The 27175-nt window shown below is 46.7% G+C and overlaps 2 protein-coding genes across 2 annotated transcripts in view; both read right to left on the bottom strand.

Annotated features, from left to right (window-relative positions):
- Positions 1 to 3341: 3341 nt before the first annotated feature.
- Positions 3342 to 18114, bottom strand: EXOSC2 (exosome component 2). Its single transcript, XM_029203695.1, has 9 exons — positions 17975 to 18114; positions 16524 to 16625; positions 14721 to 14766; positions 14407 to 14496; positions 13263 to 13328; positions 6963 to 7031; positions 5621 to 5797; positions 5092 to 5220; positions 3342 to 4568 (listed from the first exon to the last, which is right to left on the bottom strand). The coding sequence occupies exons 1-9, from the start codon at positions 18094 to 18096 to the stop codon at positions 4488 to 4490; spliced, it is 882 nt and encodes a 293-aa protein (XP_029059528.1). The 5' UTR covers positions 18097 to 18114; the 3' UTR covers positions 3342 to 4487.
- An 8927-nt stretch (positions 18115 to 27041) lies between these two features.
- The window catches only part of PRDM12 (PR/SET domain 12), a 13705-nt gene continuing 13571 nt past the window's right edge, over positions 27042 to 27175 (bottom strand). Inside the window, exon 6 of the mRNA XM_029203485.1 lies at positions 27042 to 27168. Coding sequence (XP_029059318.1) covers positions 27042 to 27168 — 127 coding nt within the window. The remainder of the gene's footprint in view (positions 27169 to 27175) is intronic.

The following is a 27175-nucleotide window of genomic DNA, read 5'->3' as shown; positions in this document are numbered from 1 at the left end:
GGTCTCTGCCCGAAACACCCCCTCCCCCGGCCCCGGACGTTGCTACGGCCACCGCCGCCAGGCAGTCACATCCCCCGGGCTCCGTCGCAGGACCCGACCTCCCCCCGCAGGTAGGGGCCGTGGACAACGGAAGGGCTCCTCAGCCGCAGGACCCGGGAACCGGCTCCGGCTCCAGCGCTGTTCAGGGACGGTCACCGACCCCCGCGGCCGCCATGATGGATTACGAGCCGCTCACAACGAGGCCAGGCCCCGCCTCTGGCCCCGCCCCCGGTGACGTCCGGTGCGCGCCGCGAGGTGACCGGGACCCTCCCGGCGCCGCTTTCTGGGACGCCGCCGCACCTTTTGGCTCTAGTCTCCCTGCCCGCCGGAGCCCAGCCCCGCACGACCTGTTAAATGTGGTTTTTCCGAGCGCAAGGTGAGTGGTAAGGAAGCTCCCGCCTCCCCTGTACTGCCATTGGTCTCCGAGAATCCGGGTCAGATCACTCTCCTGCATCCCATTGGCCGGTAGGGACAGTACGGCTAGAGCCCCCAGCCAACCACTTTTGGCGTAGCCCGCAGAGCATGCTGGGAGTTGTGGTCCTGCGGCGCCAGCCCCTGTCAGCGCTCGCCGGGGACTTGCCTTCTACTCCCAGCTCCTGCGCTTCGGTCCGCCCTCCTGGGAGCCGGTGGACTCTATCCGGCCTCGCGTAGGGCTGGCCGATGGCTCCCCTGAGCGGGTAGTTAAGACAGGCGAGGAACCAAAGCAAGGGGAAATCTGCGGATTGGATTTCCCCAGAACTGGAGTTGGATTACTTCCTTGAACCTCTTTAGGAGAGAAAATTTAGCTCGCTCCTGGAAACTGAGGTATTTGGTGACTTCACCGCCACCCCCCTCACCCCCAGCTTCCACCTTTACTCCAAGAAGCACAAATATTAGAACTAGCGAAAAACAGACAACTGGAAAGCGTCCGACATTCTGCTAACGAATTCTTTCTTTGGAGTATCAGGAAGCTCACCCATTAAAGAAAACAGCATTTAAGAACCTTTCGGAGGCAAAACCAAACACAATCTTAGATGTCTGGGTGAGAAGGAACCTTTGAGATTAATCTCAAACTCATACAGTGAGGTATGTTAACTTCTGGGGGCGGGGGAAAGATTAAACAATCTAATTTCAGAGGTGTACACATACTTACATGAAAACATGTTAGCCGAGATTGTAGAGTAGGCCTACAGAGCTAGCTGATGACCCGGACACACCAAACCCACACCTGCCATAACCCATTTTATGCAACTAAAACGCACCCTTGTCCCCAGTTCTTCACTCCATGTCTCCCCAGAGCAGTGCACCTACCTTCCCCGGATATACCCATTTCTAAGAGGATCCACTCATCACAACACCTAGTCTGTACTATGCTGTTATGCTTTTCATAAACCATATTCTCATTTAATCCTCACTCTAGCCCAGGGAGGCATGGATTGCTAACCCCCATATACAGATGGGGAAACCGAGTGAGATGTGACAAAGTCACTGTTTTTCCACTGTACCGTTCAGTATCGAGTAACTGTTGACTTAATGTCAGACAGTTGATTTTTTTTTTTTTTTTTTGCGGTACTGAATGTGAAGCATATGAAAATGTGTGCCCAAATTTAGAAGTGGAATTTATATTTAGATGTTAATCGGGTTAGCTTTGCTCTATCACTAGTCTGGCTGACAGACTTGGTCCTGGCTTGTAGATCACTCTTCAGACTTCAACAACTTTGTTCCCTTTAACTAACCCCTTTTTTTTTCTTTTCTTTTCTTTTTTTTTGCGGTACGTGGGCCTCTCACCGTTGCGGCCTCTCCCGCTGCAGAGCACAGGCTCCGGACCCGCAAGCTCAGCGGCCATGGCTCACGGGCCCAGCCGCTCCGCGGCATGTGGGATCTTCCTGGACCGGGGCACGAACCCGCGTCCCCTGCATCGGGAGGCGGACCCTCAACCACTGCGCCACTAGGGAAGCCCTTTAACTCACCCATTCTTATCCTGATCATCACCCTAATCTTTCTCTTTGAATTTGGCTTTTTATTCCTATTAATGCTTTAATCATTTCCTACACATCTTCATTCTTCTCTCTAGTTTAGCTTAAAATTGAGCAATCAAATCAGAACTCTTACTAACCCACACTTCTTACTAATAATTCATTCACAAGCATTGTGGAGCCCCTGTGTACCACTGTCCTGGGTGTTGGGATAAAATTGAGCGGGGGACACAAACGGATTCATCCTCGTCCTCCCAGAGCAGACATGGGACGGACAGGCAATAAGTAAAATGAGTAAAATCCAAAGTATTGGTCTCAATGCTGGAAATAAAATTTCTGGACCCCATAACCTTTCACAATCAGTCCAACCCATTCTCTAAAGGGCTGCTTTATGACGCCTCTCTAGAGCTTAAACCTACGGATTCATAGTTGCTAATGAGCTTTAATGAAGTCACTTTAATTCTATGAAGGGCTTTCATTTATAAATGGGGGTCATATCAAACTTTACAAGGTTATCATGAGGATCAAATGGGATCTTGTTTCCCACAAAGATTGAGACTATGCTTCCTAAAGTCTGGGTAGAAGCCAACGGCACTAGTTTTAGGTGAACCCCAAGCCCAGACTGTAATATTTCCTTCCACAGATGCACGGTATAACACTGTAGAATGATACGCTAAAGGACTTAAAACTAGAATCCTGAGCCCAGCAAATGCCTGACAGTCAGAAGTAAATAAATGTTGCCAAATTTGAATAAATCCCTTTAAGCTCACATATTCTATTAAAAGTGATTCAGTTCAGTCTAATTTTGTCCTCATGTTTATAAAGCAAAGCAACCCACAAGTTGCTACAGGGATTCAGTACCCGTGTAAAAACTTCAGCTTTTTTTTTTAAAAAAAAAACACCTACTGGAATTACACTTAACAACTGCACCCTCTAGTGGGCCACAGAAAGTGGATAACCACCAAAAGGTGCTTTCAGACCTTTATATATTTCCACTTAGTAGATAATCACTATTCAGAATATACTGAATGAACAGCAGGGGCTGGCAGCTTGGGAGACCAAGTGAGAAAGATAAACTTTCAACGAACCTCCATATGTCCTGGTCAAAACCAACCCAAACCAGGGATGCAGGCTCCCATCCTTCCCCATTGCCTTCTCTTAAGGGGCACACAACCTGGAATGTGTTTCAGAAACAACAAGGGAGCAAATCCAAAGTTGCAACATAGCCTATACAGTATTCAGTTGTCTGCAAACTCCTCAAAACAGGTGATACACTTGGGATAGGAAAAAAAAAAAAAAAAAAAGATAAAATTTGTCTGAATAATGTTATAAAGAAAAGACATACAATTTAACAAGAAAGAGCTGAGCTATATTTCAAAACTGTCAAATGCTCCACCTTACTCCTGAAACTGTCCTAGGTTTAAATTTTACTAGGTGACTCGAGTAGTCAGGCCTCTGTCAGAAGAATTCCTATCTCCCAAGCCTTCCTTCAACTGTACTCGGTTCCCAAGTATTACACAGAACACAAGAACAGAAACAGTGATGCCACATGTATAAATATAAAACAATAGTTCACCAAATAGCACTCTCATATACTGACTTTAAAAGAATGTTTCCCCAAAACCCAAATCAGGGAATCATTTTTAGATAGTCATCCGAAAAACAATGCATAGACATTCTAGCCCTTCCCACTGAGAACTAAAACATCTTGTTTTTACCTTTTAACCCTGAATTATTGAAAAGTTAATGCGTTACTCCTTCAACTGTAGGAGGAAAAACACCTTTTCTTTTCCCATCTCCATTTTTCTTACTTTGTTTTCATGTTTATCAGAGCACCCAAAACATTCATTCTCTTTTATCAATAATTCAACTTCTTACAAATCATCCTTGAAGGCAGGACAGATTAAGGCAGCCTGGCGGGAATATACTCGCATCTATCACTAGGAGGAACGTGCAATGGGAAATAAGATTCCAACCAAGCAAAAGGCTGCTTGGTTGCTTTATTCTTCCATTTGATTCTTGGGTTAACTTTACCAACCATATTCTTCACTGCTGTACTCGCACTGTAGAAGAGGTGGGAATGGAGGCCAAAACAGACAATCTGGGGGTCAGGGAGGCCATGTTTTTTATACAGGCAATTTCATGGGGCATTGTGCCTGGTGATGGTTGATGGTAAGTACAGGACAAAAGATTCCTCGTATTATTCCAGGATAGGAGTCCACTCGGCTGGAACACCGAGTGCTTTTAAGGCCTGAAACTACCCCAAGACTCTGTGGGCAACCCAAAGGGCCGGCAGTGCTGTTCACCTTCCCCCAGGCTTTGCCTTAAAACAGGAGAAAGCAGGTGTTCAGGGTGGAGGCAGCCCCTTGTAGGTAAAGTGATGAGCTCCCCAGGTCTTCACTGAGCTGCACATGGGGCCCACCAAGCAAACTGTTCACTTTCAAGGACTGCTCCGGTCAGGTACACACAGTCCTGTCCTTCAGGTGCCTCTCCTTATCCCTCCTGTTCTAAAAGCCTCTGGCGTGTTTCCATCACAATTTCCTCCATTATTTCTGGCTTTAAGATGTCTTTGATCTGAAAAGGAAAGGAAAAAAGGTACTTGTTCTAAGCACACCATCAAGCCAATCCAAATGCAGAAACCAAGCATGGTTAACATGAACCTTCTGTTTTCCTTTCGTGTATCAGAGGCTAAGTATTTGCAAGATATGATCTGCTAGAACCAGCTTAATAAATCAGCAAGGTTCTATGGGGTATAGCTGACAAGAACAAAGATGTTATTCTGGCAGTCACTAGAAAGACAGCTAAAACTTGGGATGGGCAAGATGAAGTCCAGGGGGTTGCTGTTGTAAATTAGCCTCACCTGGCACCTCCAAACGCCCACAAATCCTTACACTGACATTAGACATTGAGAATATTACTAGCATCTCGGCGAAAGCTCTCCAGACACTCAACAAGGCTGTCCACCAGATCAGTTCACACCGATGGACATGGTTAAGGTATGTGGGAGACGTGCTTGCTGTCTGAGGAAACATGGAGCAGATGACACTTAAGGCTGCTCACAGATCAACAAGGAAAAGGGAAGCCCCGGGGAGAGTACCTGATGTGGAAGGGATGCTTCATAGCAATACAGGATACTGGTATCATACAGCATCATTCTCTGAGTTGCCAGCGAGACGATGCAGTTCCGAAGCCGGGAGATCACCTCTCGATCAGCAAGGGAGACAGGCTACCAGGGAATGCCAAGGGGAAGGGGAGGGAAATAGAATCAGGACCAAAAGAAGCAAATGGTTACAGCAAATCCCGGGAATCACTTATAACTGAGGCAGTATCACTCTGGGACTCCAAACCAATCCAATAGCTAGCTCCAAGAGAGATTAAAAAGGACGGCTTCTTCAGTGGCTCTTAGGCTATTACCCTGCAACTTTGCCACCTCTGCTGAGAAAGATCAAACCAGGCGCTGATTTCATCTCTTCAGAACAAGAGAGGGCGACACAATGTTTCGATGGAAATTCAAACCAACTCAAACTATAGCAATGCGGCAGATAGAGAGCGTCCCCACCTGCCACAGAAGCACAGCACCGACTAAGTGCCACTCCATCCCAACAGTGACAATGGCGTTTACTCACCTCCAGGTTTGCAATGAAGCCCCCTGCATCCTCTTCTTTGTGCTCAGGTGTCGGGTAGATCCAGACGAAGCCGTTGTTGCCCAGAATCACTGAGGCACCGCATGGCAAGTCATGGAAGTGAGTCTTCTGCCGTTTCACCAGGGAGGGGGAGACCCGAACCAAAACGCCCTGACCTAGCTAAAAAAGTATATGGTAAATTAAGTCACTGTAGGATCATCAGTGAGGTAACTTAAAAGCAAAGTACAGGATGTGTCCTAGTTAGACTGGAATCAGGGTCCTTCCTGTTGATAACTGCTCCTACACGCACATACATAGTAAATACAGAGAACACTTCCGGATGCATTAAGTTGTTTACATATCCCAACAGAAGGTAACTTTCCATCTCTTCACTTCTCTACCATTTATTTTCCTTTGCAGTCGTCTTCACATTCTAATCCAGGGCTGGTGCCATAGCTGTTAGAGAAGCTGGAGCCAGTGAGGACATGGGCTCGAGCCTCCTGTGGGTCAAGGAGCACTATTCTGTTCCACCTTGACCTCAACCACCCATCCTGCCCATGAGATACGCCATTGGACAAGGTGACTGGCCTAGGGCTGGGTGCAAATCCATCCCTGGTCCCGGCAGGTCAGCTCAAGCCCCACATCCCGCTGAGGGGGCGTCTATTACAGGACCCGGGCCCACGAAGGTCCACACGTGCAGTGCAGCTGTTTCCTCTCCTGCTTCAGGGACGTGAGCATGATTGGCTGCAGCCACTCCACTGAGGAGAGAGGTTTTTGTTCCACCCAGAAAATGAGAACGTTCACCCAGAGAAAGGCAAGAGACTGATAAATCATAATTTGTTTTGGAAAGTATGCTATCATTAAAAAAACAGATAGCCTCCATACTGTCACCTTATATTAGAAAAGCGGTACAATTTCATTTAGAGGCTCAAGTGACAAGCCCATCTTTCCTAACAATAATATCCATTTTACTGACTGGACACGTGTCTAAGGGCTGAGGCCATCCTACTTCATCAGTCCATGACCTCCCTTTGTTCTCAGCACAAATGCAATGCAAAGCTGCCACGCCCCTTGGGAGAGAGCAGAGACAACAGGGCCGCAGGGCCCAGGGTCCAGGGTCATGGGGGCCCTTCTTCCAGAACAATCTCCTCCGCAGGAAAAGGGTTAGAGTTGTCATCCTTTATGATGCTCCCGGCCCTGACTGTGTGAATCAGTGTGTAGGATGCCAGCCTGTTAAGGCCTGACTTCTGGGGGGCTTTAGGTCAGCATTCCAGAGAGCACTGGGGATTGGGAAATGGATGTGAAGTCTCAGTCAGCAAATGAGAAGAGCCAGAGCCCAACTTACTTTCCCGTATTTGAGACTCCTCGTGTGCAGAGAGACAGCTCCATCGGAGAACACTGCCTGGACCTCAGCCTGGCCGGGCGATGAAGGAACAAACACTTGCACGTCACCTGCGTCCCTGGCTCCCCCCTCCATCCTTTCCTCTAATGGCCAAGAGTCCCGCCCAAAGTCACAGACGGACCCGGAGGTCACACTGCTGTGACCTAACCTCTCCCCCTTGGCTGTCATGAATACTCTGACATGAACACCACCTTTTCTACTCCCTCAGATAAAAGTTAACATCGCAGGTGGGCTTAATGGCGGGCTCTGGGAGGGCTCACACCAAGGAGTACTTCCCAGGACTTCTGCTGCCAGTGTCCTTGTCCTCACGGTGAGGCACAGCCACCCCCCGCCTCTGCACGAGACCCTCCAACACTAGCAGATCGAGATAGCCTCATCCACCAGAGGGCAGACAGCAGAAGCAAGAAGAACTACAATCCTGCAGCCTGTGGAACAAAAACCACATTCACAGAAAGACAGACAAGATGAAAAGGCAGAGGGCTATGTACCAGATTAAGGAACAAGATAAAACCCCAGAAAAACAATTAAATGAAGTGGAGATAGGCAACTTTCCAGAAAAAGAATTCAGAATAATGATAGTGAAGATGATCCAGGACCTTGGAAAAAGAATGGAGGCAAAGATCGAGAAGATGTAAGAAATGTTTAACAAAGACCTAGAAGAATTAAAGAACAAACAGAGGGCTTCCCTGGTGGCGCAGTGGTTGAGAATCTGCCTGCTAATGCAGGGGACAAGGGTTCGAGCCCTGGTCTGGAAGGATCCCACATGGCGTGGAGCAACTAGGCCCGTGAGCCACAACTACTGAGCCTGCGCATCTGGAGCCTGTGCTCCGCAACAAGAGAGGCCGCAATAGTGAGAGGCCCGCGCACCGCGATCAAGAGTGGCCCCCGCTTGCCACAACTAGAGAAAGCCCTCGCACAGAAACGAAGACCCAACACAGCAAAAATAAATAAATAAAATTAATAAACTTCTACCCCCAACATCTTCTTAAAAAAAAAAAAAATCATGTGGGTACTGCCCACCATTTTAAAAAAAAGAACAAACAGAGATGAACTATACAGTAACTGAAATGAAAAATACACTAGAAGGAATCAATAGCAGAATAACTGAGGCAGAAGAACGGATAAGTGACCTGGAAGATAGAGTGGTGGAATTCACTGCTGTGGAACAGAATAAAGAAAAAAGAATGAAAAGAAATGAAGACAGCCTAAGAGACCTCTGGGACAACATTAAATGCAACAACATTCGCATTATGGGGTCCCAGAAGGAGAAGAGAGAGAGAAAGGACCAGAAAAAATATTTGAAGAGATTATAGTCGAAAACTTCCCTACCACGGGAAAGGAAATAGCCACCCAAGTCCAGGAAGCGCAGAGAGTCCCAGGCAGGATAAACCCAAGGAGAAACATGCCGAGACACACAGTAATCAAATTGGCAAAAATTAAAGACAAAGAAAAATTCTTGAAAGCAACAAGGGAAAAACGACAAATAACATACAAGGGAACTCCCATAAGCTTAACAGCTGATTTCTCAGCAGAAACTCTACAAGCCAGAGGGAATGGCATGACACAGTTAAAGTTAAAGGGAAGTGGTGAAAGGGAAGAACGTACAACCAAGATTACTCTACCCAGCAAGGATCTCACTCAGATTCGATGGAGAAATCAAAGCTAAGAGAATTCAGCACCACCAAACCAGCTCTACAACAAATGCTAAAGGAACTTCTCTAAGTGGGAAACACAAGAGAAGAAAAGGACCTACAAAAACAAACCCAAAACAATTAAGAAAATGGTCACAGGAACATACATATCGATAATTACCTTAAACGTGAATGGGTTAAATGCTCCAACCAAAAGACACAGACTTGCTGAATGGATACAAAAACGAGACCCATATATATGCTGTCTACAAGAGACCCACTTCAGACTTAGGCATACATACAGACTGAAAGTGAGGGGATGGAAAAAGATATTCCATGCAACTGGAAATCAAAAGAAACCTGGAGTAGCAATACTCATATCAGATAAAATAGACTTTAAAATAAAGAATGTTACAAGAGACAAGGAAGGACACTACATAATGATCAAGGGATCAATCCAAGAAGAAGATATAACAATTGTAAATATTTGTGCACCCAACATAAGAGCACCTCAATACATAAGGCAACTGCTAACAGCTATAAAAGAGGAAATCGACAGTAACACAATAATAGTGGGGGACTTTAACACCTCACTTACACCAGTGGACAGATCATCCAAAATGAAAATAAATAAGGAAACAGAAGCTTTAAATGACACAATAGACCAGATAGATTTAATTGATATTTATAGGACATTCCATCCATAAACAGCAGATTACACTTTCTTCTCAAGTGCCCACGGAACATTCTCCAGGATAGATCACATCTTGGGTCACAAATCAAGCCTCAGTATATTTAAGAAAACTGAAATCGTATCAATCATCTTTTCCGACCACAACGCTATGAGATTAGAAATCAATTACAGGGAAAAAAACGTAAAAAACACAAACACATGGAGGCTAAACAATACGTTACTAAATAACCAAGAGATCACTGAAGAAATCAAAGAGGAAATCAAAAAATACCTAGAGACAAATGACAATGAAAACACGACAATCCTAAACATATGGGATGCAGCAAAAGCAGTTCTAAGAGGGAAGTTTATAGCAATACAATCCCACCTCAAGAAACAAGCAAAATCTCAAATAAACAATCTAACCTTACACCTAAATGATCTAGAGAAAGAAGAACAAACAAAACCCAAAGTTAGCAGAAGGAAAGAAATCATAAAGATCAGAGCAGAAATAAATGAAATAGAAGCAAAGAAAACAATAGCAAAGATCAATAAAACTAAAAGCTGGTTCTTTGAGAAGATAAACAAAATTGGTAAACCATTAGCCAGACTAATCAAGAAAAAGTGGGAGAGGACTCAAATCAATAAAATTAGAAATGAAAAAGGAGAAGTTACAACAGACAACGCAGAAATACAAGGCATCCTAAGAGACTACTACAAGCAACTCTATGCCAATAAAATGGACATCCTGGAAGAAATGGACAAGTTCTTAGAAAGGTATAGGCTTCCAAGACTGAACCAGGAAGAAATAGAAAATATGAACAGATCAATCACAAGTAATGAAATTGAAACTGTGATTAAAAATCTTTCAACAAACAAAAGTCCAGGACCAGATGGCTTCACAGGTGAATCCTATCAAACATTTACAGAAGAGCTTACACCCATCCTTCTCAAACTCTTCCAAAAATTGCAGAGGAAGGAACACTCCCAAACTCATTTTATGAGGCCACCATCACCCTGATAGCAAAACCAGACAAAGATACTACAAAAAAAGAAAATTACAGACCAATATCACTCATGAATATAGATGCAAAAATCCTCAACAAAATACTAGCAAACAGAATCCAACAACACATTAAAAGGATCATACACCATGATCAAGTGGGATTTATCCCAGGGATGCAAGGATTCTTCAATATACACGAATCAATCAATGTGATACACCATATTAACAAACTGAAGAAAAACCATATGACCATCTCAATAGATGCAGAAAAAGCTTCTGACAAAATTCAACACCCATTTATGATTAAAAACTCTCCAGAAAGTGGGCATAGAGGGAACCTACCACAACATAATAAAGGCCGTATACAACAAACCCACAGCAAACATCATTCTCAATGGTGAAAAACTGAAAGCATTTCCTCTAAGATCAGGAACAAGACAAGGATGTCCACTCTCACCACTATTATTCAACATAATTTTGGAAGTCCCAGCCACGACAATCAGAGAAGAAAAAGAAATTAAAGGAATACAAATTGGAAAAGAAGAAGTAAAACTGTCGCTGTTTGCAGATGACATGATACTATACATAGAGAATCCTAAAGATGCCACCAGAAAACTACTAGAGCTAATCAATGAATTTGGTAAAGTTGCAGGATACAAAATTAATGCACAGAAATCTCTTGCATTCCTATACACTAATGATGAAAAATCTGTGAGAGAAATTAAGGAAACACTCTCATTTACCATTGCAACAAAAAGAATAAAATACCTAGGAATAAACCTACCTAGGGAGACAAAAGACCTGTATGCAGAAAAGTATAAGACACTGATAAAAGAGATTAAAGATATACAAACAGATAGAGAGATATACCATGTTCTTGGACTGGAAGAATCAATATTGTGAAAATGACTATACTACCCAAAGCAATCTACAGATTCAATGCAATCCCTATCAAATTACCAATGGCATTTTTTTTTACAGAACTAGCACAAAAAAGTCTTAAAATTTGTATGGAGACACAAAAGACCCCGAATAGCCAAAGCCGTCTTGAGGGAAAAAAACAGAGCTGGAGGAATCAGACTCCCTGACTTCATACTACACTACAAAGCTACAGTAATCAAGACAGTATGGTACTGGCACAAAAACAGAAATATAGATCAATGGAACAGGATAGAAAGCCCAGAGATAAACCCACGCACCTATGGTCAACTAATCTATGACAAAGGAGGCAAGGATATACAATGGAGAAAAGACAGTCTCTTCAATAAGTGGTGCTGGGAAAACTGGACAGCTACATATAAAAGAATGAAATTAGAACACTCTCTAACACCATACGCAAAAATAAACTCAAAATGGATTAAGATCTAAATGTAAGACCGGACACTATAAAACTCTTAAGAGGAAAACATAGGAAGAACACTCTTTGACATAATCACAGCAAGATCTTTTTTGATCCACCTCCTAGACTAATGGAAATAAAAACAAAAATAAACAAATGGGACCTAATGAAACTTAAAAGCTTTTGCACAGTAAAGGAAACTACAAACAAGACGAAAAGACAACTCTCAGAATGGGAGAAAATATTTGCAAATGAATCAATGGACAAAGGATTAATCTGCAAAATATATAAACAGCTCATGCAGCCCAGTATTAAAAAAACAAACAACCCAATCCAAAAATGGGCAGAAGACCTAAATAGACATTTCTCCAAAGAAGACATACAGATGGCCAAGAAGCACATGAAAAGCTGCTCAACATCACTAATTATTAGAGAAATGCAAATCAAAACTACAATGAGGTATCACCTCACACCAGTTAGAATGGGCATCATCAGAAAATCTACAAACAACAAATGCTGGAGAGGGTGTGCCGAAAAGGGAGCCCCCTTGCACTGTTGGTGGGAATGTAAATTGATACAGCCAATATGGAGAACAGTATGGAGGTTCCTTAAAAAACTAAAAATAGAATTACCATATGACCCAGCAATCCCATTACTGGGCATATACCCAGAGAAAAACATAATTCAAAAAGACACGTGCACCCCAATGTTCACTGCAGCACTATTTACAATAGCCAGGACATGGAAGCAACCTAAATGCCCACTGACAGATGAATGGATAAAGAAGATGTGGTACATCTATACAATGGAACATTACTCAGCTATAAAAAGGAACGAAATTGGGTCATCTGTAGAGACGTGGATGGATCTAGAGACTGTCATACAGAGTGAAGTACAGAAAGAGAAAAACAAATATATTAACGCATATATGTAGAACCTAGAAAAATGGTACAGATGAACCGGTTTGCAGGGCAGAAATTGAGACACGGATGTAGAGAACAAACGTATGGACACCAAGGGGGGAAAGTGGCGGGGTGGTGGGGGGGGTGGTGTGATGAATTGGGCGATTGGGATTGACATGTATACACTGATGTGTATAAAATGGATGACTAATAAGAACCTGCTGTATAAAAAAATAAAATTCAAATAAATAAACAAAAATATAGATCAGTGGCTTTCAAACTTTTCTTTATACAACCCACAGCAAGAAGCATATTTTACTCAGAGAACATGTATGTGTGTTTGTGTAAGCAACTGAAACAAAAGTTTTACCAAACCATATCTTTCTTATAGTTTCATTAAAAAGAAAAAAAAGTTAACGTCTCTAAGAAAATTTGAGCTAGCTTAAAGCATGGGCCACCGTAAGTTACAAGACCCAAAGACACGACTGAGCAGCAGCAGGTCTGAACAAGAGCTGGAGGGTCAGCTGGGTTAAGGAGACAGAGAAAGGCTGTAGCAGAGCCCTTCGCACTCAGTCAAGGACTCAGATCCCTGCCAGGATTCCATGTTTCTCGTGTGGGAGACCTACAGTTTAAGCCCCAGTTGCCAGCTCCGCAGCAAACATAAAGATGCTGGAATGCAAGGTACAGGATACACTGATAAGGTCCCCTTCCTGCAAGAAACCTCTCATCGCCAGCTCATCCTCTGCAGATCTTCTCCTCTGAAATACACAAAGAGATGGCCACGTTACGGAAGTCAGATCCTAAAGGAAGACCTCTCTCCATCCGTCTCTTCTCTTTCACTTCCTCCCGAGACCTCTGAAGGCAGCCACAATGTTCACACACCAGGGTGGGTAACCTGTACCACTGAAGGAAGACAAAGTGACAACCACTAATTTCCGTCTTACAGACCTTCCCGCGGCTCCTCTTCTCCTTCCTCTGAATGATATTCAAACTCCTTACGTGATATTCAAAACCCTCCCAATCTAGACCAGGGCTTTTCCGTGCTTACCTTCTGTGGCGGCCCTCCACGCTCCAGCAGAACCAGACTGCCTCCAGCTTGACTGTATCTTCGCTCACACATTTCCCTTTATCTCAGATTCCCTGAACTCATCATTAAAATTCTACCCATCCTTCAAGGATCAACTCCAACACTCATCTTTCCTATGAGCTTCTCTCCGGGAGCTTAATCACTCCTTTTGTACAATCACATGCTTGTTTATTCTTGGACTGCCGGGTATTCAGACCAGTTATCTCCTATCCCCTGCTAGTCTAAGCTCTTTAAGGAACTCAGTCGTGCCTCCTGGATCTTGGCATTCTCCAGAGAGCCTAGCTCAGTGAGCCTCTCTATAGATAGATGCTGGCCTGAAGGTAAAGCGGAACCACTGCATCTTATGAAAGGAGGCAGCTTAGGTCCTGTGGTTGTCTGGAATAATCAAATGCCACTCAATTCATGGAAAGCTCATCTAAACACAGCTTTTCAAGGAACACTTTCACTGAGCAAAGCTGATACACCCAGAGAAGGAAAATTATTAGCACCAAGCATCTGAGAGCTTCTCTCAACTCTCTTTTGGGATCGCTCCCCATGGACATTCCAGATCCTACCATATACCAGTTGCTGCCTAAGTTGGGAGGCCTGGGCCAAGTGAAAAGCCTACGTGTACATCAAGGCAGCCAACTTCACAGCAGACAAACAGGGGTAAAGGTGGCAACCTCAGGGTAAAGCAAAGTTCTCTGGTGGAGCAAAGGACCCCAGAGCTCTCGCCAGCAAACTATACAGTCCCAGCCGCAGACCCTTACCAGCTCTCCTCCGGGAAGGTTCATGGATGAGAGAAGCAAGACTGAATCCAGCCTGGAGTTGGTCTCCACCTTCCACCTCTTCTGTTGAACCTACAAGCAAAGAAACCCCACACCTGGACACATACGCCAGGGGCCAGAGCTCACACTGTAAATGACCAATAATTCCAAATGTAACGAACTGTTTACATCAAAGGTCACAGGAGAGCCAAACACAACAAATGCCTAGTTTGCATAAATGCATGTAGAATGACTATGCCATTCATTAGATCACCAGCCTGCTTTTACTTTGTAAAAACCAATCAGGTAGACTTTACCTCTGTGATTCTCCCCACTACAATGTCTCCCACTTCACCATTATACCTGAAAGATGAAACAGAAGGCCCTCCATCAGTGAAAAGACTTCATTACAAGACCAAGTTACCATTTGAGATTTCAGTTAAACAGGGGTGAAGGCCTTGATGAGGCACCGCATTTAGTAAATTCACATAGTTATGCTGTTTGGACTTATTCTCAGGAACTGGTAACTTCAAACATCCTGTATGTATAAAGTCTCCATTAACTAACTGTTCTTAAACCATTTATGGCAAATAGTTCATCAAGCCTGAAACCCCTATTTTGTTAATTACATGAAAATGAGGGACTGCCCTGCGGTCCAGTGGTTAAGACTCTGCCTTCCGATGCAGGAGGTGCGGGTTCAATCCCTGGTTGGGGAACTAAGACCCCACGTGCCGTGGGGTGTGGCCAAAAACTTAAAACAATAAATAAAAAGAAAGTGATAAGCATGGAATCTTTTCTGGTGGGCTCTGGGACACAGATGGGCGCTGCGTCAGGCAGAGGAGGAGAAAGGAAAATGAGACAGGACGCCGCCCAAACCAGCCTGCTCACTGTACCCCCACCCACTGGCTGCCTATCTCGGGCCCCTCTGCTATTCCTCATCCCAATTCTAATGATGACGTGTCCCATGCCGAAGGCGCAGTCCCTGGACCTCTTCTCTTTTCAGCCCATACTCACTTGGTGAGCTCATCCAGCCTAATGGCTTTAAATACCAGTGAGGAGTATACCACTCCCCTCAATTCCAGAGTCTAGTCAACTGCTGGCTACCCAGCACCTCCATTTACGTGACTAATAGGAATTTGCAAAAGTAACACACCTACAACAAAGCTTTCCAGCAGCCCCCTTCACTCCCCCATAGCAAACTGAAACTCTCCCAGTTGTCACGAGCTCGGGAAATGGCAACTCCACCCCTCCAGTTGCTCAAGCCACAATCCTTGGAGGAACCCTTGATCTCTCTCAATCTCTCGCTCTCTGTCTCTCTCTCTCTCTCTCTCATGCTCCAGGACAAGTCCAGCAGCAGATCCTACTACCTCTACCTTTACAATATAGGCAGAAAATAAAAGGCATCCAAATTGGAAAGGAAGAATATCTCTTCTCACAGACATGATCTTATATATACAAAATGCCAAAGAATATAAAGTCCAACAAATTTTCATGATTAAAAAAACACTCAGAACACAAAACATACTCAAAACAGTACATTAATCTGTCTCCCTAACCCTGTCCCTATCCCCCCACCTCCCCGGCCACCCACAGCAGCCAGAGTGATTTTATTAAAACCGAAGTCAGATCATGTCCCTCCTCTGCTCCACCTCCTCCAGTGGCTTCCTAGATTACACAGAGTGGAAGTCGAAAATGTTTACTGTGGCTACAAGGCAGACAGACTGCCCACCTCACCTCTCTGCCTGCATCTGCTCCTACCCCACTGGCTTACATTCTGGGGCTAACCTTCATTGAGCCCTTCTAGGTAGGAGGCTCTGCGTAAGTACTTTACATGCACTGTTTCAATGAATTCCAATGAAAATCCTACAAGGTAAGTCATGCTAGGTCTCATTTTGCAGAGGAGGGAACCAAAGATTGGAGAGGTCAGGAAACATAGGGAAACTTCTGAAGCCCGCGCTTACCTGTAGTCATCTATACCCTTCCTATAGCCATGTTCCCAAAATCCCAGACCTACAGAATGTTACAGCAGGCCGGGATGGGGATGGAGGGTATGTCGTGGCAGAAAAGACCTGGCTGTGCAACTCGGATGCCACAAGAGAATACACACCTTTTGTTCTCACCTGGTTTTCAAAGCTTTCACGCAGACCAACTTGTTTACTCTCTCCACAGAGCCAGCCACAGATGCAATGAGCTTCTCTTCCCCCATATAGGTCCCATGGCCCCTGTTGCAACAGGAAGATACAAAGAATACCAGGGTAACACTTGAGGTGACCTCTCGCATCAAGACCAATGTGTTCCTCAAACCTAACAGACTCCTCCTGCCTTAAAGGCAGGCTTTTGCCCTGGTTGCCATCTCTTCCTAAAACACTCCTTCTTTAGACAGCTACATGGACATCTCCCTCATTCTGCTCAAGTCTATTCAAATGTCACTTTCTCCACCAGCCCTTCCTCGACTATCCCATTTATAACAGTCACCCACCCTGCCGCTGCCACCGCTACCATATCCCAACTACGCTCCGCTCACCCTGCTTGGCTTTTAATTTTTTCTATTGCATTTATCGCCAAACATTCTGAATAACGTATTTGGTTGTTGTGCTTATTGTTATCTGTCTCTCCCAAAGAGAAAATAAACTTCACCAGGACACTGATTTCCACTTTGTTCACTGTTGTACCCCAAGCACACATATACTGAATGCGTGAATAAAGGACTGACTCTTAAGATTTCCTGGGATCCAACAACCTCAAACTAAGAGGTTAAAGGGCAACTGTATAAATGCTGTACCTCTCCTGTATGTACAAGTGTACCCCCTCCCCCCCAAAAAAAGGCTGCGATAACCACTAGTATTTCTCTATGATGGTGACAGAACGGTGAGTTTTGCTTCTTTTCGTAATCATTACCTAATTTAATCCTCACAACCTTATCGAATAGTTAATGTTATTATCACTAGTTTACGGATGAGGAAACTGACCTCGGAGAGACAGTACAGCCAATAATGTTGTGATGGCAGCAGGACTCGAACTCCAGCTGTCCAACTCAAGAGCCTGCCCTCTTAACGACCACATACGGTACTGCCCTCAGTTTCAAAGGCGGGTATTTATTTGAGTGCATGTAACAATGTATTTGTACGCCCTAAGCCCAAACAATGCCTCGTTCCAAAACCGTAACCCCTGGCTAGGAGACGACGCTGAGGGATAAGAGGGCCAAGTCAAAAACGCCCACCGTCTCCCCGCCGAAAACTGTTAAGAGGCCCCAGCTCCTAACCCACCCCAGTTTTCCAAGTCCTCAACGAGGAAGGCTCAGGATCTGGGCCTCAGGCAGAGGACCCACGAGTCGCGGCCACCAGAGATCAAGAGAGGAAGGTTTCGGGAGACTGGGGCAAACGCAGACAAGGACACACAAGATGCAGGGAGTAAGAAGTCCGAAGCCTAGAAACCTAGGCGACTGAGATGCTCAGCAGATGTGTCCCGGGTACCACGGGAACTTAGATGCAAGAGAGCACGGGCCCGGGTTTCACGTGGAGAGCAATGTAGCCGTCCCTTGTGGCCCAAAGTCCCCCACGTCCCCACGTACCGCATGAAGCCTGTGTCCGTGGTGATCGTGTCCCCCGGCACTACCAGGTGTTTTTTCGTCTCACGGCCCAGGCTCTCGCTAAGAGGCTTGCGAGCGACGGGCAGCCTCATCTCCATCGCCATCTTGACGCTAATAACCTGCGCAGGCGCAGCCCGACTCGGAGTCGCAATATCCGCCTCCGCAATTCCCGTCCTTCGCTCTTACGGGCGGGGCAGGGCGGGGCCTCAGAGGAGCGGCCAATGGGAACTCACGGTCTGGCTGCCATATTGACTATTGTCAACCATTAGGTTAACATGAAAGGAAGGGAGGAGTCGAGTTGCCATTTTTATTATTGGCAAGGCTGCTTTTGTGGAGTAATAAAAATCTCAAGTTGTACGATGTATTGACTTTTCACCAAAACTCTCTTGTACTCGTCATCCCAGTTATTGTTTTACAGGGTTAGAGATAATTGAGAAACGGGCCTCAGAGTTTCCTTCGAACTCTAAGCTGCTAAAATCTAATTTTGGGAGGAGTTCCCTGGTGGCACAGTGGTTAAGAATCCACCTGCCTAATGCAGGGGGACGCAGGTTTGAGCCCTCGTTCTGGAAGATCCCACATGCCGCAGAGCAACTAAGCCCATGTGTCACAACTACTGAGCCCGTGTGTTGCAATTACTGAAGCCCGTGAACCTAGAGCCTGTGCTCTGCAAAAAGAGAAGCCCCCGCAAGGAGAAGCCCACGCACAACAATGAAGCTTGTTGCAATTAGAGAAAGCCCGCGGGCAACAATGAAGAACCAACAAGGCCACAAATAAATTAATTAATTTTTAAGAAGTCCTTATCTTAAAAAAAAAAAAAATCTAAATTTTTGGGTATGAGATTGCCCAGAGGATCAGGAGGTGGGATATACATAAAATACCATTTGGACAGAGAGAAGAGCCCCTTTTCATACTGTTACTAGTGGCCCCTGTGTTCTACATACTGCTGCCTCGTGGGCGCTGGTTCAGCACCAACCATCACCTACACCCCCAAACAACGCTCCAGGTGCTGTTTCCATTCTTTCTTAAGTGAGCTGATTTCCCTAGTATTTCTTTTGAAAGAACAAGGAACCATCTGAGACATTCAAACCTTGCCAGAAGGGTGTATTTGGCAGGGAGGACATAATGCACACATAATACTAAGATCTTCGCTTGTATTTACTCATACGGTGAATTGAGCCAGGAGCTATTCTAAGGGTTCCGTGATGAACAGATAGATGGATGTGTGGCTTTATCTCTGGGCCAGGAGCATGTCCCTCGTTTCTCTCCCTGCTTCCCACTACCCTCTCCCTCACCTTTCCCCTGCATGGTTTATAGCATCCACAACAGACTGAGTTTCAACCTCAGGGAACTGGAGATGATAATTCTTCATGCACAGAGACTCTAAAGAGGATTCAATGAAGTAACTTGTGTCGGCACCACGCATGGAGCCCAGTAAATCAGGTCTGCTGCCTCCTGAAGGTCCAACAGACCAATAGATTGATAAATTTCCAAAAGGACAGCATTTCTTTCACCTAAGCACGGCTCACAAACTACACTTGTCAAGAAAGCCAACCCTGTGAGACAGTCAATGATATAAATTCTAATGCCCCACAGGTCATGGGTAAGTGGACAGGCCGGACACTTGCCCTCCTCCTTGCCTGGAGGAAGGGGCTAGAGCCAAGAAAGCATGAGAAGGGTCCATATGTGGAGTCTGGCCTCAGCCAGAAGAGGGCGGTGCTGTCCTTTGAACCAGCATAGCTCAGTCCGCTAGGCAGCTAGGCCTGGGAGTGCCCCTAGACCAAGGCTGGTGTATAGTCTTGACATCATTCAGTTTCAAGGAGGGATGCACATAACGTTAACCCCTCCCATTCTCACAGCACTTACATTTAGGGAGCTTGTCACAACGTTGGGATTATGGATCTGTCTTAGTGTAGTGGCGGATTCAGTGTCTGGTGAGAGCTCACTTCCTGGTTCAGATAGCTGTCTTCTCCCTGTGTCCCCACATGGTGGGCGGGGCTGGGGACTCTCTGGGGTCTCTTTTATAAGGCACTAATCCAATTCATGGAGGCTCCACCCTCATGACCTAATCACCTCCCAAAGGTCCCACCTCCTACTACCATCAACTTGGGGTTAGGATTTCAGTATATGAACTTGGCGGGGGGACGTAAACATTCAGTCCATTTTTAAAGAGGAGGAAACCGAGGCCCAAAAAGGACTAGAATTCATATAGCAGTTGGTAGCAGGACCGTGTTCCCTCAGACTGCACCTGCTTTACCCTAGAGCCCGCACGTCCTGAGGGACGGGTCCTTGGCTGAATGCTTTACAAACATTACGTTATGAATTCCTTATACTCAGCCCATCTTGGACGTAGGCATTGCTATCCTCGATGGACGTTTGGGGCCACTGAGTGCACATCCTTAAGGGGCTTGTTAGAAATACAGATTCCTGAGCCCAGATTTAGGCACTGGGGCTCTGCAAAGTGGGATCCAGACGTCTGTGAGGGTGTCTTAACTCCCAGTGTGATTTTTTTTTTTTTTTTTTTTTTGCGGTACGCGGGCCTGTCACTGTTGTGGCCTCTCCCGCTGCGGAGCACAGGCTCCGGACGCGCAGGTTCAGCGGCCATGGCTCACGGGCCCAGCCGCTCCGCGGCATGTGGGATCTTCCCGGACCGGGGCACAAACCTGTGTCCCCTGCATCGGCAGGCGGACTCTCAACCACTGCGCCACCAGGGAAGCCCCTCCCAGTGTGATTTTAATTGCTGTTCAGGTCTAACATTCACCACTTCTTCCCATATCCTTCTACCTCCCCATCTGTGCATGTCCAGGGTCATCTCCCCAAGCCGATCAATGTCGTCTCTCACCTGGGCATCACCACCTAACTCAGCTCCCTAATTCTGTGTTTGCCCCTCCTACCACCCAATGTCCATACAGCAGCCAGAGGGAGCTGAACTTATCTACGAAACAGAAACAAACCCACAGACATAGAGAAGAGACTTGTGGTTGCCAAGGGGGAGAGAGAGTAGGAGAAGGCTGGGTTGAGAGTTGGGGATTAGCAGATGCAAACTATTATATGTAGAATGGATAAACAACAAGGTCCCGCTGTATAGCACAGGGAACTACATTCAATATCCTGTAATAAACCATAATGGAAAAGAATAAAAATTAATAAATAAGTCTTTTAGGATACTCATAAATAAATAAATAAATAAAAACAGATCAGACTAAACCACTTCCTTGCTTAGAACACTCCTGGCAGCTTCCCTGTACACAAGAATGAAATCCAAACTCGCATTTGCCTGGCTCTGCCCATCTCTGACCTAACCTGCTCTATTACTCATTCCAGACGCTGCAGCCAGAGGCGCTGGCCCCAGGACCTGCGCGCTTTCGGTGCTCTCTGCATGGAATGCTCTTCTCCCAGCCTTTGTGTAGCTGGCTGCTCTTCCTCACTTAGATCTCCGCTCAGATATCACCTCCTCAGAGAGGCCTTCCCTGACTACCTTACCTGGAATAATCCTCAGTCCCTCTTTTACCACTTGATCCTGTTTTATTTCTTGTCACTGAATTTTCTTATTTGTTTTTTTTGTTTGTTTGTTTATTGCAGTCTTCCTCCACTAGAATGGGAATACTCTGAGAATAGGGCCGTTATCTATTTTGTTCATCTGGTACCTAGAGGGCAACCGTAAAACATTTGTCGAAAAAATGACATATATTTACTCACCATGTATCTTCCCCACAGGGTATAAGCCCTGCAAATGCCCAGACTTTTTGTTCACTGTCCAGTCCCTAGCACTGTCTGGGTACAGAGTAGGCCCTTTTATTAACCATATCTTCGATGGTAGTCTGATGTTTGGACATTTTGGGGCCTCCCGGAGCCTGGAAGGACTGCCCCTTCCAGGGTTAGCTGATCCCTAGAAATGGTAAACAACTGGCCCAGGAATGTGCCTTTTGAATGCAAACCAATCAGTCCAGAGCCCATGCCCCCTACCACCTCTTTTACGGGGCTCTCAGACTCTGGACCCCTATGCGCCTGCCCTAATCCCACCAGGGGCCCGTACCAGACAACTAGGGACAGGCCCTGTGCCTCAGAGCCTACTGAAATTATTCAAACCAGCCAATCCTAAACCTGCTTCCCCTGCTTCCCCTGGTCCTTCCTTTTGGAAACCCTAGCAAAGGCTCTTTCCCACATTTTCTCCTCATTCCCGCTGCCTTCTGATCGGCCCCCCATGTTCTTCCTCATGTGGCTCTGCATGGTGTGCCGTGCCTCCTGTTTCTAGGCAATCTTAAGTATGATGAACTTCTCCCTTCAGGACAGTCATTTCCATGTTTGCATGTCTTACCATACTTGATTAAAACAAATCCCAGGTACCCTTAGAACAGCACTCAATAAATGTTTGCGGAACGAATGAATAAACTTATTCGGCAAGCATTTCTGGAGCATTTTCTGCCCCAGGCATCAAGGTGCTCAGTCAGGAGCTCAGGGATGGTGCGGGGGGGGGGGGGGGGGGGTGCGGGGAGGACAGAAAAGGCCTCCTGACAGCAGTGGCAGATGAGTGAGCCTTGAAGGAAAGGAACTACTGACACTGGGGAGTGGGTTGAGAGGGACAGATGAACTTCAATTGAAAGTAAACAACAAGGATATCTTGAAAAGTGTGAAAACAGAGGCAGCAGGAACCCTCTGGCCCTGAGCTCTTGCCCAATCCTGATCTACCCACTGGCTTCACCTGTGTTCCATGAAATGGTAAAAGTAACTGCAGAAGTTTTCTCTTTTTTTTTTTTTTTTTGGCAGTGCCACGCGGCTTAGTGGGATCTTAGTTCCTCAACCGGAGATCGAACCCGTGCCCCTGGCAGTGGAAGCATGGAGTCCTAACCACTGGACTACCAGGGAATTCCCTTTTTTTTTTCTTCAGAAAATTTCTATTCAGAGATGTGCACAAAGATTTCTGCCCAAGGACCCTCATCAAGGTACTGCCTTCTCCTGAAAACATAGAAATAGCCTTGATGTCTGTGGCAGTTTTTAAACATGCCCACAGAATTTTTGCTAAGTCTTCAATTAAGAAGTGCAGTCAGTGCCTCCTCGTCTTGCACCTGGGCAGGCTTGTGACTGCTTCGATAGCTAGCGCATGTCAGAAGTGCCTCTACGGGACTCCAAGGACTGGTCAGAATAGACCATGCAGCTTCCACCTGGTTCTCCTGCAAACACCTGCCCCTGAAGCCCTGAGACAACATGCACGACGTCTGACTTCCCTGAGGCAGCCATGTTGTAGGAAGCAGTCAGGATGGGTGCTACCAGCCACCATCCATAACCTTTCCCACCCCTCACGGCCACACATCCCAACAGACCAGATCCAAGGTGGGAAGGAAGCTGAAAGCTTAGGATATCTGTTCTTCCACTTCAAGAGATCTGAGGATAATGGCTATAGGAAAGGGCAGGAGAAGAGGAGATGGACAGCTGCCTTAGATGCCCTCTGGGGGATGTCCAGTGAGGTAGGTGATAGAAGCAGCTACAACCCTTCTTACCCACCAAAGGCATCCATATGCTAACAGCAGCTCCCATTTATTGAGCACTTACTACGTGCCAGATACCAAGCCATGTAGTTTATTCATTTATTTATATTATCCCACTTAATCCTCACAGTATCCTGAGGAGCTAAGTATCACCCCATTTTTCATTTGAGGAACTTGAGACACAGAGCCATTAATTGACTTGCTCAAGGTCACACAGCTAGTGAATGGCCGAGCAGGGTTTCAAACACAGACTAGTGGCCTCTATCTAGAATCCTCTACACCTGGAGGTCCTGAACCATGCAATAAAAAAGGCATAAAAGGCATCTTGATTGAAAAGGAAGAAATAAAACTGCCTTTATTCACAGACAACATGATCATGTACATAGAAGTCCTAAGGAATCTACCCCAAAAACCTACGAGAATGAATAAGTGAGTTTTGCAAGGTTGAAATCTACAAGGACAATTTACAGTGCTGGTCTACACTGCATCCCTATGGGATACGCAGCAAGCCCTTCTGGCCGAATCTGCAGGCTGACTGGGCGGTGGTGTGGCCTGCTGGTCATGAGCATCGCTTCTAAGGTCAGTTGCCATGGCGAAACCTGCTCTGCCACTCATTGGCTGACTGACACAGGCAAATGACTTCCTCTCTGCCACAGTCTTCTCATACTTCAAATGGACTTTAATAGAGCATGGGGGAGAAACAAGAAAAAAGAGTACCAAGCTCATGGGTTCACGGGGAGGATTCCTGGAAAGCACGCATGTAAATCTCTAAACCCCAAAATGACTGTGGCTGTGTTTGCATGCCTTTGTGGGGAGGAGGGGGCGTGCACTCTTGGGAAAGGGGCCCGAAGCCTCTTCTGGGAATGGGAGCAAGGTAGATTAGGCTTTGAGTACCAGGCCTCCCACCAGCGTGCAATTCTTCAGAATGATGATTCCTATCTGCTCATCCTAGCATCTCCAGCGCCAGCACACTTTTGGAGGAGAAACAGGTCAGCAGCCAGCAGAGCACATGCACTTTCGTCTGCAATTACAGCCTGCTGCCACCAGGTGGGTTCTGGAGCCCGCGCTGCGGCCCTGTGAACTGTAGCTGAAACTTCACAGAATTACCTACAGAGAGCGATTTAGATTTTTGATCAAGGGCCCCACTGACTTCTCTGAAGTCTGACACCTGCATTGCAGTGAGAGAAGGGTAAGGCCGGGGGCCACCAGAGGCATCTGAAGCCTCATGGTGAAGAATCAAAGGAGAGGCAAGATTTGTAATGGGAGGAGGGGTAGTACCAAGGGTGACATCCCCCACTAGCCCAAGGAGGAAACCCCAGACCCTATATGGGACCTACCAGTGAACACATCAAGTGTACATCTCTGCCTGTGCCCCCATCTGCCAGGGTGCAAGACCAGTCCCCCAAAGTATGCGGTCTTTGGGAATACCTGAAGCTCCAAATGGGGATGGTCTGTGTGTACAAGTGTGAATTCCAGTGTCTTCAGGTGTGTGTGTGTGTGTGTGTGTGTGTGTGTGTGTGTACAGCTAGATGAGGGTGCACAGAGAGGTGTGCCTGAGGGATGTCAGTGGGTTGGAAGGGTGACAGCCTCACAGCCTTACATGCCGGAGCACAGGTGAGAACTCACACTTCCCAGTTTGTACACCTCCTCCTGGTGAGGAGGTCCTGGAGAGGAGAGCCAGGGCCTGGCCCTACATTGATGGCCTCCTTGCTCTTTGGTTTTCCTCAAGGAGGGTCTGGAAATGGGTGCCCAGAGCATTTGGAAATTCTAGGCTTTGGGAGTGCACTTGGCGCCCATCATGGTCCACCCACACTGGCTGCTTGGATTCCTCAAGTTGTCCGTGAAAATGAAAAAAAAAAAAAAGTAAGTAAAGATTTGGGGGCAGTAACAAAGCAAGACACTGATATTTGAGAGTCAGCTGGAAACCACGAGGAATCTGCCAGCCCCTTGGGAGATTTCTGATTGCTCTGTGCTGTGGTCATCTCTCTGGGAGCTGACACCCAGCTGTGCCAAGGGTGACTTTCAAAACCAGTAAGTGGGGCTTCCCTGGTGGCGCAGTGGTTGAGAGTCCGCCTGCCGATGCAGGGGACACGGGTTCGTGCCCCGGTCCGGGAAGATCCCACATGCCGCGGAGCAGCTGGGCCTGTGAGCCATGGCCGCTGAGCCTGCGCGTCTGGATCCTGTGCTCCGCAACGGGAGAGGCCACAGCAGTGAGAGGCCTGCGTACCGCAAAAAAACAAACAAAGAAACAAAAAAACAGTAAGTGGAACAACTCTTCCTGCCCCCTCTCCAACTTCTAGACATTTTTCCTTTTCCATATTTCCTTTTCCTTTTCCATATTTCCTTTTCCTTTTCCATATTTCCTTTTCCTTTTCCATATTTCCTTTTCATGCAGACAAAAGCGTCAATCCATTCAGATGCTAAGTGATAAATGTTCCAAGTAATTTTTATTTTAGAATACAAGAGAGGTACAAATGTATTTACAGTTGTACATATACAATCAAATAATATATATCACAGTTTCGTAAATATCATTTTAGATAAATATTTACAAAGTTAAAGTGACCATTTTCTGGAAGTAGAACACAAGTTTTTGAAAATTCTATACATTTTGTACTTTTCATTAATATCATAATAGTTTATTTTACAAAATGCCCTACAGGAATTCTAGTAAATGACTGCGAGGTGGGAAAGGCGACACCAGAGGGCGCCCACGGCCGGAGCTTGGGGAAACTTGGGACAGAACAAGGGCGGAACCTCCCGGGATCCCGCACAGCTCGGAGATGCTTTCCGGGCTGAGAAGCCAGTCTTGGCCTCCTCGGGTCGGAGAGTGGCGAGCAGGGGCGGGAAACTTCCTCTTTCCAAGCTTGATGTCAGAGCTGAAGGGGAGGAGGCATTGGTCCAACTCTCTCATTTTACAGACGGGGAAATGGTAAACGGAGGCCCAAAGAAGGGCTGGGCCTTTCCCGGGGTCCCCATAGTGGATTTCCGTTTTGCCTTCATTCTCAGACTACCTGGCACATTTGTGCCTCGTCCATCCCCAAGGAGCCGACTTTCGGGGGAAGGTGGCCCGAAGGAGAGAAGGGCCCGCTTGGCAGGGAAGGGCCGGTCTCTCCGGCCTCTTCTGGCTGCCCCTGAACCCCTTCAGTCCCCAAATCTCAAGGTCGCGCCCTTGAGTTCTGACACTGCAAGATACCAGTCTCAGAGGCGGGAGGAGGAGACAGATGCGTGCAGTGCCCGGGCCCGCTGCCCACACGGGGACAGGGAGCTCCATCCCAACACGCAGCTGTCTGTGGGGGTGGTGAGGGCCCCCTTTCCCCGCTGAGGGCCCTCGGAGACTTTCGGTCCCCTCTCCTGGCACCCACCAGGGGGCTATCAGCCTGGACAGCCGACTCCACAAGAGAAGGGAGACTCAGGGGTGAGGCCGAGCATGGGGATCCCCTGAAGAGGAGGCGGCCGAGCAGCTGCACCAGCTGCGCGGCCCGCGAAAAGGACGTCGCCTCTCAGTGTCCTCATCTGAGAAAGGGGGCGAAGAGCGTATGCCTGGGCGTCATTTCTGGGCGCGCCTACAGCGCCGGCCCGGTGGCCGCGCGACGCTGGGAGTGCGAGTCGGGAGGGAGAGCAGCCCCGCCGCGCGCCCCGGCGGGCTGGCCGGCGGAGGCGCGCGCGGGCGGGAGCGGGCGCGCCGCGGCGCTCACAG

This window comes from Monodon monoceros, unplaced genomic scaffold (genome assembly GCF_005190385.1).
Source record: "Monodon monoceros isolate NGI ecotype Baffin Bay Population unplaced genomic scaffold, NGI_Narwhal_1 Super_Scaffold_5, whole genome shotgun sequence".
NCBI classification, from domain to species: domain Eukaryota; kingdom Metazoa; phylum Chordata; class Mammalia; order Artiodactyla; family Monodontidae; genus Monodon; species Monodon monoceros.
Note: the sequence above shows the minus strand (reverse complement) of the source record. Positions and strands in the feature narration are given on the sequence as shown.

What these genes read in the sequence shown, in the direction of transcription:
- EXOSC2 (XM_029203695.1), bottom strand. Translation starts at nt 18,096, where the DNA reads ATGGCGATGGAGATGAGGCTGCCCGTCGCTCGCAAGCCTCTTAGCGAG. An exon ending in GTGAAAGCTTTGAAAACCAG is followed by an intron (nt 14,767 to 16,523) that starts GTGAGAACAAAA and finishes TTCATCTTTCAG; the next exon opens with GTATAATGGTGAAGTGGGAG. An exon ending in GCTTCATTGCAAACCTGGAG is followed by an intron (nt 5,221 to 5,620) that starts GTGAGTAAACGC and finishes ATTCCCTGGTAG; the next exon opens with CCTGTCTCCCTTGCTGATCG.